At 37.5% G+C, this 14,569-nt stretch overlaps 3 protein-coding genes across 3 annotated transcripts in view; all 3 read left to right on the top strand.

The window, feature by feature from the left end:
* LOC111498700 (serine/threonine-protein kinase dst1-like) overlaps positions 1-10,934 on the top strand; it is a 12,283-nt gene extending 1,349 nt beyond the window's left edge. The window contains exons 2-21 of the mRNA XM_023150038.1: positions 602-856; positions 975-1,099; positions 1,181-1,225; positions 2,609-2,690; positions 2,793-2,861; positions 3,469-3,639; positions 3,711-3,776; positions 4,185-4,253; positions 4,373-4,435; positions 4,532-4,881; positions 6,124-6,260; positions 6,977-7,071; positions 7,139-7,177; positions 7,257-7,313; positions 7,828-7,929; positions 8,046-8,097; positions 8,202-8,257; positions 9,943-10,007; positions 10,131-10,182; positions 10,460-10,934. Of these exons, the coding sequence (XP_023005806.1) occupies positions 602-856; positions 975-1,099; positions 1,181-1,225; positions 2,609-2,690; positions 2,793-2,861; positions 3,469-3,639; positions 3,711-3,776; positions 4,185-4,253; positions 4,373-4,435; positions 4,532-4,881; positions 6,124-6,260; positions 6,977-7,071; positions 7,139-7,177; positions 7,257-7,313; positions 7,828-7,929; positions 8,046-8,097; positions 8,202-8,257; positions 9,943-10,007; positions 10,131-10,182; positions 10,460-10,528 (2,019 nt within the window). The 3' untranslated portion in view covers positions 10,529-10,934. The remainder of the gene's footprint in view (positions 1-601; positions 857-974; positions 1,100-1,180; positions 1,226-2,608; positions 2,691-2,792; positions 2,862-3,468; positions 3,640-3,710; positions 3,777-4,184; positions 4,254-4,372; positions 4,436-4,531; positions 4,882-6,123; positions 6,261-6,976; positions 7,072-7,138; positions 7,178-7,256; positions 7,314-7,827; positions 7,930-8,045; positions 8,098-8,201; positions 8,258-9,942; positions 10,008-10,130; positions 10,183-10,459) is intronic.
* Positions 10,935-11,653: 719 nt separating this feature from the next.
* LOC111498702 (2-keto-3-deoxy-L-rhamnonate aldolase) lies at positions 11,654-13,042 on the top strand. The gene is made up of 2 exons (XM_023150041.1): positions 11,654-12,922; positions 12,957-13,042. The coding sequence occupies exon 1, from the start codon at positions 11,726-11,728 to the stop codon at positions 12,812-12,814; it is 1,089 nt and encodes a 362-aa protein (XP_023005809.1). The 5' UTR covers positions 11,654-11,725; the 3' UTR covers positions 12,815-12,922; positions 12,957-13,042.
* Positions 12,963-14,349, top strand: LOC111498703 (early nodulin-like protein 3). The gene is made up of 2 exons (XM_023150042.1): positions 12,963-13,698; positions 13,782-14,349. Exons 1-2 carry the CDS (start codon positions 13,221-13,223, stop codon positions 14,183-14,185), a joined length of 882 nt encoding a protein of 293 aa, XP_023005810.1. The 5' UTR covers positions 12,963-13,220; the 3' UTR covers positions 14,186-14,349.
* The last annotated feature ends 220 nt before the right edge of the window (positions 14,350-14,569 follow it).

Raw genomic sequence — 14,569 nt, 5'->3', positions numbered from 1 at the left:
GGGGGGGGGGGGGGGGGGGGGGGGGGGGGGGGGGGGGGGGGGGGGGGGGGGGGGGGGGGGGGGGGGGGGGGGGGGGGGGGGGGGGGGGGGGGGGGGGGGGGGGGGGGGGGGGGGGGGGGGGGGGGGGGGGGGGGGGGGGGGGGGGGAGGATGGAAATGCGCTCTTATCATCTGCTTGGAGCCCAGGTATAATCAATAACCTTCCCAAGTTTCTCCCAAAGTCATAAGACAATAGATTGAGTAGCGCGCACCGAAAGGTGGTCATGGCTCCCATCTCTAGATTGTGAAATACTTTTTTGTAATGGTAAAGATATGCGGGGTCCCCAGTATTTTGAACATTGGATGCTGGTTTCGTCCGTACCACAGTATTTTGAACATTGGCACCAATTGATTATTATATTGTGGTTTCTTAATGTTATTTTTTGGCTTTCTTGTGTTTCTCATATTTTTCTGTTTACCTTCTCAGATTTTTTTTTTCTTAACCACTTTTGTTTTAGGCTTAAAATGTTTACTCAAAAGTCTTTTAATTGATACTATAACAACTTTAAGTTAGTGATACTTGATTATGTCTAATTATAAGAGAGAATCTTGTCTTTTGACAGGATGATATACGTAGGGAGGCTCAGACAATGAGTTTGATAGATCATCCAAACCTCGTAAGGGCTTATTGTTCATTTGTTGTTGACCGAAACCTTTGGGTTGTCATGCCATTCATGGCAGAGGGTTCTTGTTTGCACCTAATTAAGACAGCATACTCAGATGGCTTTGAAGAGGTTGCTATTGGTTCTGTCCTGAAAGAAACTCTTAAAGCCTTGGAGTACCTTCATCGACAAGGACACATACATCGGGATGTAAAGGTCCATTGACACCATAATTTTCAGATTAACTCTTGGTGTTTTCCTTTTTCCCATTCAATCTTAACTGTACATTGTGAAGGCTCTTATTTTATTATTCTTTTAATATTTGTGTTTGCAGGCTGGAAATATACTACTCGATGGTAATGGGGCTGTGAAGCTTGCTGATTTTGGTGTTTCAGCTTGCATGTTTGATACAGGTGATAGACAGCGCTCCAGAAATACCTTTGTGGGAACCCCATGCTGGTAGGATTTTTTTAGGCGGATACTTTTCAACCATCTTGTGTTTTTGATCCCCAAGTATTTACCTATTTAACTTTATTTTAGGATGGCGCCTGAGGTATTGCAACCAGGAACGGGATATAATTCCAAGTGAGTTTGTCTGATATTGACTTCAGATCAAATATTATCGTACAATTACCAGGGTTATTGTCACAATGAGTTAAATAGTTTTTTCTTTCATGTTATTGAGGACATACTATAGAGTTCTAGATCCTTTTATGCCCAGTGTTCGGGCATTGAATGCTGTTTGTTTCAATTATTACATGCTTCCCCAATTCCCATCGTGGCAAGTAATTTTATTTAATGTTATTAGTGTGTGAAGAAAAAATGTTTCATTAATAAGACAAAAGTTGCAACCAACCTATATTTACCTGCTCCCATAGAAGTTATAGACACCCTTGAACCTGTGGCTGCAGAACAAATGCTGTGTTTTCTTTGACAGAAGAGCAAAGCACCCCAGGAACTCTGAAAGAGCATAATAGAAGAGACCAAAATTTCAAACTGATGTGACACTGAAAAAAAATAAGTGATTTTGAGATTATATTGCTTTTAGGTAAAACACAGCAACAGGGATTTAGAGCCTAGTTTGGACATTGTAATTAAACCTTTCTATATTGTCAGCCACTAAAGCAAAGATTCCTCACCAATAGTTTCTTTCTTTTTTGGGCATCTTTCCTTCCAAATGACCTTCACTAGGTCATTGTTTGCTCAAAGGATTAGGGCATAATGACTCTCTGAAACATGATTTCATAAAAAAATATGCAGATGCCTTGAGTCCCGAAACTCTTCTATCTCACTCCCTTGAAAATGAACATTCTCTTGCAGTCTAAGCATCTTCTCCAAAAGTTCTACCTCACGCCCTTGAAATCTGTTTTGATCTATTGGTGTCTTGTACTTGTGCAACTTTTATTTATTTATTTATTAATGGACCTCTAGTTTTCCTGACTTGTTCAAAGCAAAGATGGTCGACAGTTTCAGTAGAAAACTGTAAGGGAGTGTTTGGTTTTTAAGAATGAAATTGGAATTTGAGATGTGAGGCCTGGAATAGAATGATCTTGGTTGGTATTTATGAACTATTATTATTATTATTATTTTTTCTTTTGTGTAAGAGTCCTATATGAACGAGATCTTTAAAATTTATCATTTGTTTATGGCCTAAAATATAACAATATTTGTAATGAGTAATTAATTGTAAAAAGTAGGATTGAGTTCTTTAGCAATATTTGATGAATAAATTACTTGTGCTGAATTTGAAATTAAATCTTTCTTATTATAAAATGAATAATTAACGTCTAATGAGTTAAACAAAGTAATTAGATTTTGTTCAATTTTTTTTTTCATGTGTTTTGGATGCCAACGCTCAATTGGTAACATGGGTTTTACCCGTTTCTCCTCCCTCACCATGGAGTACCAAATACTCCCAAAAATAATGTAGGTAGACCTCTCATCAATGCCTTTCATCATTATATGCAGGGCCGATATTTGGTCCTTTGGTATTACAGCATTGGAGTTGGCTCATGGTCATGCACCGTTCTCAAAATATCCTCCAATGAAGGTATGATGACTTGTACATAACTGAGCTTTACCCGCGATATCTTACTATCTCGTCTGACAGTTGCATTTTATTCTGTCCCCTTTTCCCTTGTTTTTCTGATAGGTGCTTCTTATGACCATACAAAATGCTCCTCCTGGGCTGGATTATGATAGGGATAAAAAGTTCTCTAAGGTATTGGTGTTTCGTTGGGTTTTTTTTCCCCTCATGACTGGAGTTATCCAATCAACTACTCTGTCATATTATTATGTAAAATACTGTTATATATGGATGAAAAGTTTATTCCTACAAGAAAATGTTGCTTTTGAGTGAATATATTTCCTCTATATGCTTTCTTGAGCTTGGGATCGTGCTAACCAGTTTTAGGTAGCTTACCATCCCAGTGATGCAACATTTTTAATCTAGGCCTAGTTAGCTACTATGTTCTAAAGCTCAAGCATTTGTTAAGGGTTTAAGACTGACTAATGAGATCCTACCCAGCCCACAAACAAAATTTGATATTTATCTTCCTGTCTTTTGTAGCTTTGATTCATCTACTTACTTATATGCACCTAGTCTGGTTTTCAGCTCACTTTTTCTTGTATATATGCTCTTTGAACTCAAGAATAGCTTTATCTTCCATCCTTAGGCAATTCTGCATTTTTATCCAAGACTACCAATAATTCCATATTAGGTCTTCTACACATTTAAAGGTTAAAAGTTGCTGGACCAAAGCCATGAATCGTACTTTGTAAATGTTCAATAGATGTATTCTAATTAGTGGATTTCCAGTTGTAATCAGTCTTTTAAAGAAATGGTTGCAATGTGCCTGGTGAAAGATCAAACCAAGAGGCCAACAGCTGAGAAACTTTTAAAGCACTCCTTTTTCAAGAATGCTAAGCCTCCAGAGCTTTCTTTGAAGAAATTATTTGCTAACTTGCCACCTCTTTCACTTCGTGTGAAGGACCTGCTGGTAACCTCTTAACTGCTTTACAACAAATATGTTGTGGTTTTGTTAATCTGATGGATTAATTAATGTTTCAGCTTAAAGATGCTGCCCAGCTAGCCTTAAAGAAAATGCCTTCAGCAGAGCAAGAAGCATTATCACAGGTTGGAAACATTTCTTCTTCTGTTTTATTTATGTACATACATATAAATCAGTTCAGTCTACTTGTTCAAGTAAATTCATTTTATAGCTCCTGTTGTTCGTGAATAATATTTGGTGAGGTCTTTCTTCTCATTTTTAACCCGAGGAGTCTATCCTATATAATTGCTTTTTCGCAAGGTTTTATGGAAGTGTTGGTATTGTCTCTGCCATGACAATTCAAAGACCCTAGTTATCACTCTAGTTGTTCCTACATGGTGGTTCTTTGTCTATTCTTTTCTACCATTACGTTTAAAACATTCTCCAATTTTTTCAATTAAGAAAAAGGGGAGTTCTTTATATTTTTTACACCGTGCACAGCCTTTTTCTTTAACTTTTTTTTTACTGGATGTATCATGTCTTGCCTTCACCAGAGTGAGTACCAGCGAGGAGTTAGCGCATGGAAATTTGATGTTGAGGATTTGAAAGCCCAAGCTTCCCTGGTAAATGTCACTTTTCGTTGCTGCGCTATGGACCATATTACAAATTCAAATTGATTACGATTACAGGCCTTTAGTTAGAGAATCTGAGTTCTGTCATTGATTTTTATATTAATGAATAGGTGAATGATGATATGGAAGAGATGATGGACAAGGAGGAGAATATAAATACTTGTCGTGTTAAGGTCTAGAGTTTTACCAACTCCAATCTTTTCTTTCTGCGAGTTCATTAAGTATTCAATTCGTTTGATGTGCTCATTTGTATTCTTTGTAATTGTCAGGATGCTTTTTGTTCTCAATCTAGTTTGAGGAATTTCAATTCATGTAATGAATCATCTCAGGATGAACATGGAGTAGGGGCAAGTGGTCAGGGGTTCCCAAAAGCGGAGTGCTTGAACAAAAAGGGAAACTTTATGGAGGGTGATATGCTGAAAGCTGGGTTCCAAGAAACAACTGGATGGAAGAGAAATGGAACTAGCACTGAAGCAGAAGCTTCTACATCTGGCCAAGACAGTGTACAAGGCAAAACCAAAACCCAAATGCCAAAAGGTCGTCAAACTCAAAGTGGTCCACTTCTACCTGGTACTGTGCTTAGTCATTCTCTATCAGAAAGAGTGCGAGGATCTGATAGGTTTGTACTTTTTCATGGTTTCATATTTGTAAGTCTCATTGTTTTCTCATGTTGCTTCTTGAAATAATGCTGGTATGCAGGAGTGATGTTTATACACTCCTGTACCATACCTTTTTTTTCTCATTGCATAAGCATGTCTTATTATAGAATGTTTTTGTGCTAGAGTAAATGTGGATTAACGCATGAAAATCTTGCTTTCATTTTAACAAATTTTTTTTTTTTGCAAGCCTTTTGCTTTCTTGTAAAATACCCGACAGTTTTTATCTGTTGTCTTTCCTGCCAGATATCAGCTTCATATCCCTCCTCCAAACCCAAATAGTGCTATATGAATAATGGCGTTGAAGTGTTAGGAGGAAGATCTTATTTCTATGATTATGCCAAAAATTCCCAACCGGCCTTTCTTCAAAAACTATTGCATTTATTTCAATTTTGATCGACATTATTAAAAGGTTTTAGTACCACAATGGCAAAGCATTTTAGCGGTGTTGTTTAGCCACTACCAAGGGAATCTTTGCGAGCCAGTCTGCAGTATCTCTAGGGCACAGAAAGCCATCACAAATTTAGAGAGGCGTTGGTGTTAGAAACCATCTCATAGCAAACTTCATCATTATCTCGTTCTTTTTACATGGATGCAGACTTAGTGAGAATGAGAATAACAGCTCCGCCTTGGACCATCGTGGAAAAATTTAACTTTCTTTGGCCTCTTACTAGTCTAAATTAACCTGGTAGGAGGCAAACTCAGTCTTGGGATCTTGCTATCAGAGGTAGATGTGCAAGAGAAGTTGCCCAAATTTTCTTGCAACCACACAATTTTGTCTGACCTACCTTCACTGTAGCAATGAAGAAGAATCCAATTTTGACCTCTCTATCAAAATCAATCTCCTTGAGTCTTTGATCCCTTTTTTGACTGAAGAACTTCAAAGTTCTTCTTTTGTAATTTTTCTTTTTAAGCAGAGGCCACTTTTGAACATTTATTGGTAAAATGTATTCCGTTTGAATTAATTTCAGGCCTTCCCAACAAGAAAAAGTGAAAAAAAAAAACGAAGGATTTATATTTCGTTAGTGAAGCCATGTTATTAATTTTGAACTATAGTTATCTACCTGATTTAGATCAAGGGTTGGGTGGAACAAGAAGAGATAGAAGAACTGATTACCCTTTACATGAATTAAGTAACTTATTGTTTCGAGCTGGTTTATTGCAATGACAGTTGCAATGATATTTGTGTTGTTGCTGATTTTTAGGTTTGAATCTGAAATTCAACCATCTACTGAAAAAAATCGTCGAGAAGCACGGCAAGCTCCAAGCTTCAGTGGTCCTCTAATGCTGCCAAACCGTGCCTCAGCAAACAGCCTATCAGCTCCCATAAAACCTTCTGGAGGTAATGTGGTCACTTAATAAACATTTTGTTTACTAGGAAATGCCATTAAACCCAGACTGTTCTACTGTTGCTCTCGTATGTAAGGGAAGCCTAGTTTGTGATTAAAAAAAAAGGAAAAAATGTACCATCGCTACATAATGATTTAGAATGAGGAGCCAGCGGAGTGTGGCTAAAGTTGTCTTAACATGTTTGACCCTGTTTTGAGGTCCTGTTGTTTTTGTTTCTTGAACTAGTTTTTCTTTTAAATTTTGTTTTAGTGAAATAGAAACTTTCATTCTCACTGATAAAATACTAGGAAAAATCAAGCAGCTTCGTTTGTGATTATTTTTCTTTCCATAGCTATTTACTAGATGTGTTAAAGATCTCATATTTAACTTTTAATTGATACTCAAGATTGAATCACATTTATTCAATCTTTTTTTTTTTTTTTTGGCTAAATGAAACATAATCTTTTCAATTAAAGAGAATACATCCAACTGATTCATCGATGAAATCATTTTGAAGTTGACAAAATATTTTGGTACCTATCTCATAGATCCTGGGCTAATCAGTTTAAAGCATAGCATGGCTTGCATCTTGATCTCATCTTAATCTCATTTTTATCTACTTTATTCTTGTTTTGAATAATACAGTGACACTTACTGTTATATATTGTGAAAATAATACTTTCACCTGTATTTTCTCGCTGTATATTTTTATTCCTCTTGTAACAACAGGGTATAGAGATTCAATGGATGACAAATCAAAAGCTAATCTTGTGCAAATTAAGGGGCGTTTTTCAGTGACGTCAGAGAACCTAGATCTCGTAAAGGTAAGGTTATACAATAATTTTAATTTTTTATACAACCTTTCTGGAACTGACTTGAAATATGGCTTAGGATATTCCATTGAGCACGGTTTCACGACGGTCTGCACAGGTTTGTTATCATTTCTTGCTAATGACCTGGGTTAGTTGATGTTCATTTTCTGAATTCTGTTACATTGATGTGTGTTCAGAACTCACCTCTACGAAAGTCGGCTAGTGTTGGTGATTGGATATTTGATTCCAAGCAGGTTTGGATAATGTCCCTGCTTGCTTTATCTCCATATGATTACTGTAATGCAAAAGTACTTTTAGACAAAAATGTTTTATATTTTGGTCTACAAGTATCGTATACTGATGCATTTGTTCCCTGGATAATTATTTTTGTAAACCTGTTCTTTTTCTTGCTTTCTTGTTGGTTGCTTTGGAGACCTGCCACAAGGTATATTTGTGGTTTATCTATAAACATCACTTAATATTTAGAATATGTTTCGGTTATTTAATTTAGAGGAAAAAAACCAATTAGAAAAGTTTAATGTTAACTCCCTTGGATTGCAGGCTTTCTTCACTTTTTTTTGTCCCGTAAATTTTATACATCAATATATAGCTGTTTTTTTGTCCAAAAAAAAAAAAAAAAAAACGAGAAAAAACTCTATTTTGTATGCTTCTGTATGAATCGACTATAGGCAGAGGTTTGTTTCCATGGCAGTCATTGAATCAATAAACCTTTGTTTATTCTTATTATATTAATTTCTCTGTTCTCAGTCTGTCAGCCAACCCCCCAAGGAGGCTTGCAACATCAACATGCCCACATCAATTCTTATGCCTCATCTTCAGAATCTTTTCCATCAGACGTCAATTCAACAGGTAAAGTAACATTAAGGCTATGGTTGAATTTTTCCCTCAAGTCTCCTAAATTCCTTCATCAAAGAATTTCGTTGTCAAATTCAGCCGTAAGAAACAAGCTTTTCTGTTGATTCCAGGATCTTATAGTGAACTTATTGAATAGCTTACAAACAGCAGACGTGGTTGATGGTAAGTAAAATGGTTTTATAGGATGGCTGACATGATCATCTTATATTATTAGGGTTCTTTACCTAACGTGTGTGTGATGCTTTTTCCCCCTCTCTAAATACAAGCTACTCAAAATGGAAAGTTGCCTCCATTGCCTCGAAGTTTGGAGAATAATGGAAGTGTAAGTGCAATCAGTGTACATTTTATATACGTTCAAATATATACTTGGTTCTCTTATCATTTTAACCCGGTAGTTGGGGTATGTGATTGATAGAAATTGTAGCTTTATGGCTGGTTCTACAGGTTGTGCCTCTATGTCCTTGAGTTCTATCTTGTAACTGATATTTTAAGTAACTCCATACATGAACCGTCCATGGATTGACCTAGTGGTCAATAAGAACTATGTGAATAGGAATGAGTTTTTCCATGATGACTACCTATCTAGGATTTGATATCCTGTATGTTTCCTGATAACAAAATATAGTTGGGCCAAACGGTTGTTCATGAGATTACTCGGGGCATGTGCAAGTTGGCTCATACATTCACAAAGAACTTCCTACATGGCTGGATAACATTAAGTTGGCTTAGATTTTTTTGTTCTGTTATAATGAAATCAGGATCAGTCTTGTTTATTATTGTTTATTATTGTGTATGCCTCCGAGTTCAGAAAATTCATGTTCTGCCCTGTAGAGGGCAAAAACTCATTCTAGTTTTAGAGTCCACATACGAACATGTGTTGTTTCAACTGCTTAGCACATATTCAATATTCCAATCGAAACTGTCTTCAGAAATGTTTGTAAAACCATAGCTGATATTCTCATGCAAATTGTAATAACTAAAAATGTTATTCGACGTGATTATTCCCTTGATAATGTGTTCTTATTTTCTTGCCTGCGCATATTGATTATTGTTGTTAAATATATTTTTGGCTTATTTATGGTGAAAGAAATGAAAGAAAACAGAAACAAGCAAGCTTTTCTTATTTAACTCATTATCTCGAGCCTTTACGCTTTCTTTCTGTACAAGCTTTGTTTTCCCTTTCTTTCCCCTTCATCCCTCACCACTTGTTTAGTTATATTTTTGATTTACCATTGATTTGCTTATGTAAGTTCTGGTTACGGAAAATCACACCTCCTTGGTTTTCGTTTGATACGAGACCTTTCTTACTCTTCCTCTGCATATGTTAGGCCATATTGCTTCTAGAAAATATTTGGTTGTCGTTTGATATGATAGCTTTATTTCTGCTCCTCTGTATATGTTAGGCCATATTGCTTCTCGAAAATATTTGTTTGTCATTTGATATGAGAGCTTTGTTACTGCTCCTTTGTATACGTTAGGCCATATTGCTTCTAGAAAATATTTGGTTGATTAATAGGTAGTACTCTTTCATTTGACCTAAAACACAGTTCTTACGTTCAAAGTCATTTTGTTTGGACTTTTCTTGTAAGTGGTGTTCAGTTGCTCAAATGGGGCTGTAATTCAGACTATCTTTGTTTTTGTTGATTTAATTTGGCATGATATTCTCTTTTATATAAGTATGTCTCTTGCTGGATTTTCATAAATGCATTTTTAAATACTGTTTGAACTTCTACTTATATATGATGTGGTGATTTGAGGACGCTACTGACAAATAATGCCTGTCCTCATGCAATTAGTTGAAGAGATCTTCGACATACAAATCTTAAGAAGTTACATTTATATGCTTTTATAAATGTGGCAACCTCAACTTGATTATACGACTGCAAACAAGAAAATGAATGTGTAGAAACTAGGGCAACTGAAATTTATTGAAAAATTGGTGTGAGTGGGGATAGGTAGGTATAAAGAACCTCACCCTTTTGATATGTAGAGATCCTCTTTTGGCAGGCCGAAACAGCAGCGGTTGAGAGAGAGCGTTTACTGATGCGTAAAGTCTCTGAACTTCAAGCTAGGTGAGTTTTTTAGAATTTTGTTATGAATATTTTTCCAGAATGTCCATGAACAACAAAGTTCTATAGATGTATTAGACCATATTTGTAGTGGATATTTAACTGTAACCCTCTTTTTCTTTCCAGAATGACGCATTTGACGTATGAGCTGACTTCTGAAAAGTTGAAATACATACAAGTGAGTTGTCTATGATCTTTCTTCCTAGTTGACTTGTTTTACCATTTTAGTTTTCTTGTTTACTTCACCTAGCAATTAGTTTCTTGTTTATAAGGTTGGGTAGTTGTAATCATCATAGTTTATATCTATCTCGTGTTCTTCTCTCTGTTTAAGAGAGCTTAGTACTTCGATTAGCAATAAGAAACGTAGAGCATTATTTCCAAATTTCCAATCTGGTATCAGGGCTTACCTAAAAATTTTCTCATTGACAAACTCATGTACAATTTTTGGCCTTCAGTTACAAGAGCAGTTCAACTCAGCATCTGGTCAGGAAGAAAACGAGATCAAGAGGGAAGAGAACGTCTGAAAGGGCACGTCCCGTGCGACGATTGCTGTAAAGTACGCCACTATATACATCTGGGAGAGAGCAATAATTAAGCAGTAAATTGTTTTTGGCATTCTACTCTTTTGATAATGTCGATTGTTGGCGTGTTGATAAGCTCTGTCGCTGAGACAAAGCCAGCAATCAATTTTCTCCATCTGGTTCTTCAGAGTTGGCATAATTCAAGATCAGTTGAGATCCCTGATCCAGAGTGGCCATCATCGCCAAAAAAACTCATATATTGCTCCTCAGTAAGCCCTCAAATTTTAATCTTGTTATTGTCTGGATGGCCATGAGATGAAAAAAAAAAAGTCTCCTTTAAGTTTGTGAATCGGCCTCCTACATTTATATTTATTTGTTCATATGTAATAATAATGAATTATTATTTTTATTTCCAAGGACCCAAAACAAGAAGCTTGCCAAAAGCAGGCTGGCCTGGGGCTTTTTCTTCTCTTCCTTTCTGTTTCTATGTGTCAACCTACCTATACTCACTCCCTCTTATCTCTCTTTGAGATTATAAACAGTGCTTGTTTTATACAACAAGTTTAGAAGAGATGCATCCAACTTATAATGTTGATCTGAAACTTGGAGGTGGATGAGTTCAAAATGAGTACACATCCAATGGTATTATTCATTACTTATTTGCATTTCAGCTCGCGCAGATCTGTAATTTACTCGTACCAAAAGATGCCTCAAAGCATACGGCCACAAAACAGATGAGGGCAGGATTACTGGTACTTCAAATCTCACCTTTTAGTTGAAGGTATATATCTTAATCAACTAAGTTATGCTTAGATCGATTACGTTATATTTATTATATAAATATATAGTTGTGTTGTCATTGAGGTTTGTCAAAACACTAGAATTTGTTTGGATGGATTTGTTCTTGAATTCGAGGATAAGTTTCTATTTAAGTTTCTAATTTTGTTTTGGCTTATATGATTTCTCCTTTACCTCTGTAAGCAAATTCAACTCAATATTTTATTTAATAAATAATATTTTTAGACGAAAAAAATTAAATTTAAACAATTAAGATCTAAACCCATTATAATCTCTCAACAAAATAACAACAATAAAATAATAAAATAATAAAATAAATATTTAAAAAAATAAAACCCTAAACCAAACTCATCTTCCTCATCTCAAACTGATCTCCTTCTGCTCTGCTCTGCTCCCCCAACAATGGCGGCTTCTTCAATTTCCTTCACCCTTACTTCTCCATTCCTCGCTTCTTCCAGGCTTCACCCCACCGCCAAACCCCTCTCCTTCTCCTTCGCTCCTCCATTCCCCAAATCCTCTTCTCCTTTCCGGACCCTTTTCCCCATTGCTTCCAATTCCTCCTCTAAACCCTCAATTCCATCTCCCATTGACTCCTCGAGTTCTTTCGCTGCCCCTTCGCTTGCCTTCAATCCAACATTGAAGTCCCGTCTCCGCAATGGCGAAACCCTCTACGGTCTCTTCCTCCTTTCCTTCTCCCCCACTCTTGCCGAGATCGCTGGTCTCTCCGGCTACGATTTCGTCGTCGTCGACATGGAGCACGGCTACGGCGGAATCTCCGATGCCCTCCCCTGTCTCCGCGCCCTCTCCGCCACTCAAACTCCAGCCATTCTCCGCATCCCCGAGAGCTCTGCCGCCTGGGCCAAAAAGGCCCTAGATTTAGGACCGCAGGGTATCATGTTTCCAATGATCGATTCGTCCAAAGAAGCCAAAAAAGCTGTTTCATATTGCAGATTCCCACCCGCCGGAGTCCGTGGATCAGCTCATCCAGTGGTTAGAGCATCGAAATACGGCATTGACGAAGGGTATTTGACAAATTACGAGGACGAATTACTGATTATGTGTCAGATTGAATCGGAGCAGGCGGTGAAGAAGATAGATGACATAATGGAAGTGGATGGGGTTGATTGCATTCAAATGGGGCCATTGGACATGAGTGGAAGCATGGGATATCTATGGGACCCTGGACATAAGAAGGTCAGAGAAATGATGAGAAAGGCAGAAAAGGCTGTTTTGGAGAGCAAAAGTAAAAGTAAAAATGGTGAGAAGGGAGCCTTCTTATGTGGGTTTTCAATGCCTCATGATGGACCAATTGACATGAGGAAGCGTGGATATCAGATGATTTCTGGGGCTGTTGATATTGGTTTGTTTAGAACTGCTGCTGTTGAGGATGTGAGGAAGTTTAGAATGAGCGAAATGGAAGACTCTGAGGATTTGGATCAGCCTCTTACTCACAAGGAAGAGGATGAAGAAGATAAGTACTGGAGCGAATGAAGAAACTTATCCTTTTTCACAATATGCTTCATCTTTTTGCCTTTTTTCTTGTTCTTTCTAGTACATAAGTAGAGCTTGGAAATGCAATTCTTGATGTGGGTATCCTTGTTCTTGTTCTTGCTCTTGTTCTTGCTCTTGTTCTTGCTCATATATGGTTATGCACTTTCTAATGCTTTCCATTTTTGTTTGTACAGACATTTTCAGTGTCCTTTTTCTTCTTCTCTGCTGGAACTTTGCCTCAGTTCTTAGTTTTTGACTTCTCTGTGCCTTTACTTTTACATCTTGATCTTGCTACAGGATTCATAATTATATTGCTATATAATATCCTTAGGCCATGTGAAAGGAGACAGGTTGGCCTTGGTACTCTCTGTTCTCATTGATCAGAATCACGTGCCATCATTGATCAATGTTTGTCTCATTTTCCCATCTTAGCCCTCTGAATTTTTATAGTCAAACCGAAATACATAATATAGATCAAGCTAGAAGTTTCAGAAGTGGGGTCATTGTGGTAAAATCCCTTCTGTTTGTGGCCTTTTTGCTCCTGCTATGTCTGCTTCCATACTTGACAGCAGCAAGCTGTGATGTAAAAACGTCCTCTTTTAAAAGGGTTCTCTTTGGCTGTCAAGAAACAGGTAGATTTGTGGAAGGGGAGGCAAAAAAAAGTGGCGGTGGTGGGTTGAGACAAGCTCTTATGGCGATTCTTGAGAGCTTTCTTAGATTTAGGTTTCTTCAGCATGTTGTGATTTTGTTGCAGATCCATAGTGTAATCTGCTATCGGTACAAAGTTGGAGATTTGGATTCTTGGGGTCTTCCCACTTCTGAAAATCCAAAGATCTATATGTATTGGTCTAAATATCACTCTCTCAAGATTGGCGATTCTCTGAGTAAGTGCATTTGTTTTTCTTCCTCTCTTAAATCTGCTGTTGCTGCTGCTTTGATTTCTGATTTCCATGGCGGTGTGTTGCAGTGTTCTTGTATCCACCAAGCCAAGATTCAGTGATTCAAGTTACAAAGGAATCTTACAACAGCTGCAATCTCAAGGATCCAATCTTGTCCATGAAAGATGGTAACTCTGTTTTCAATATCACTACTTACGAGGATCTGTTCTTCACCAGTGGAGTTGCAGGCCACTGTGAGAAGAATCAGAAGCTTCATATCTCTGTGCTTTCTGGAAATGGTTCTTCTGCAAGCGCTCCATCCTCTGATGGTGCACTTCCTGAAATCTCTCCCTCTTACCCCACTGTTTTTGGTGGAATCCCAGCAGCTCCCATGGCCAATTCCAGCGCCTCCTCTTCCTCTTTGTCAACAAAAATCTCATTTTTTCCTGCCTTGGTTGCTGCCTTTGCTGGGCTTTTGATTCTGAGCCAATGAGTTAGTTCATATATTGAGATTCATTGAGTTATAATAGTTTGAGAAATGAATTCTTTTTCACAATTATTATCCCTGCGTTGTTGTGTTCTTAGATGAGTTTGAAGTCATCTGTGTTGTTTAATGGTGTTTCCTATAAGAAATGGCTCTGATTTTCAGGTGTAAAACTCTCAGGCGGCCCTGTAGTTTTGGTCGTGTCAGTTCTAATTTTCATATGCCAGCCACCTAATACTCACAACATGGGAATCTCAACTTCGTTTCTAAATTGACCGACATATTTAATCACTCCATAAATTTGTTTTGCTTGCAATAGTCCGAAGGTCACTTGTGAAACCCCGACCCAACCCAACCCAGAGCATGTAAACTCGAGTTCTTTCTTCTGGAGGC

The sequence above is a fragment of the Cucurbita maxima genome, unplaced genomic scaffold, assembly GCF_002738345.1.
Source record: "Cucurbita maxima cultivar Rimu unplaced genomic scaffold, Cmax_1.0 Cma_Scf00025, whole genome shotgun sequence".
Classification (NCBI taxonomy): domain Eukaryota; kingdom Viridiplantae; phylum Streptophyta; class Magnoliopsida; order Cucurbitales; family Cucurbitaceae; genus Cucurbita; species Cucurbita maxima.
Note: the sequence above shows the minus strand (reverse complement) of the source record. Positions and strands in the feature narration are given on the sequence as shown.

What these genes read in the sequence shown, in the direction of transcription:
- LOC111498702 (XM_023150041.1), top strand. Translation starts at nt 11,726, where the DNA reads ATGGCGGCTTCTTCAATTTCCTTCACCCTTACTTCTCCATTCCTCGCT.
- LOC111498703 (XM_023150042.1), top strand. Translation starts at nt 13,221, where the DNA reads ATGTTTGTCTCATTTTCCCATCTTAGCCCTCTGAATTTTTATAGTCAA. An exon ending in CAAGATTGGCGATTCTCTGA is followed by an intron (nt 13,699 to 13,781) that starts GTAAGTGCATTT and finishes GGTGTGTTGCAG; the next exon opens with TGTTCTTGTATCCACCAAGC.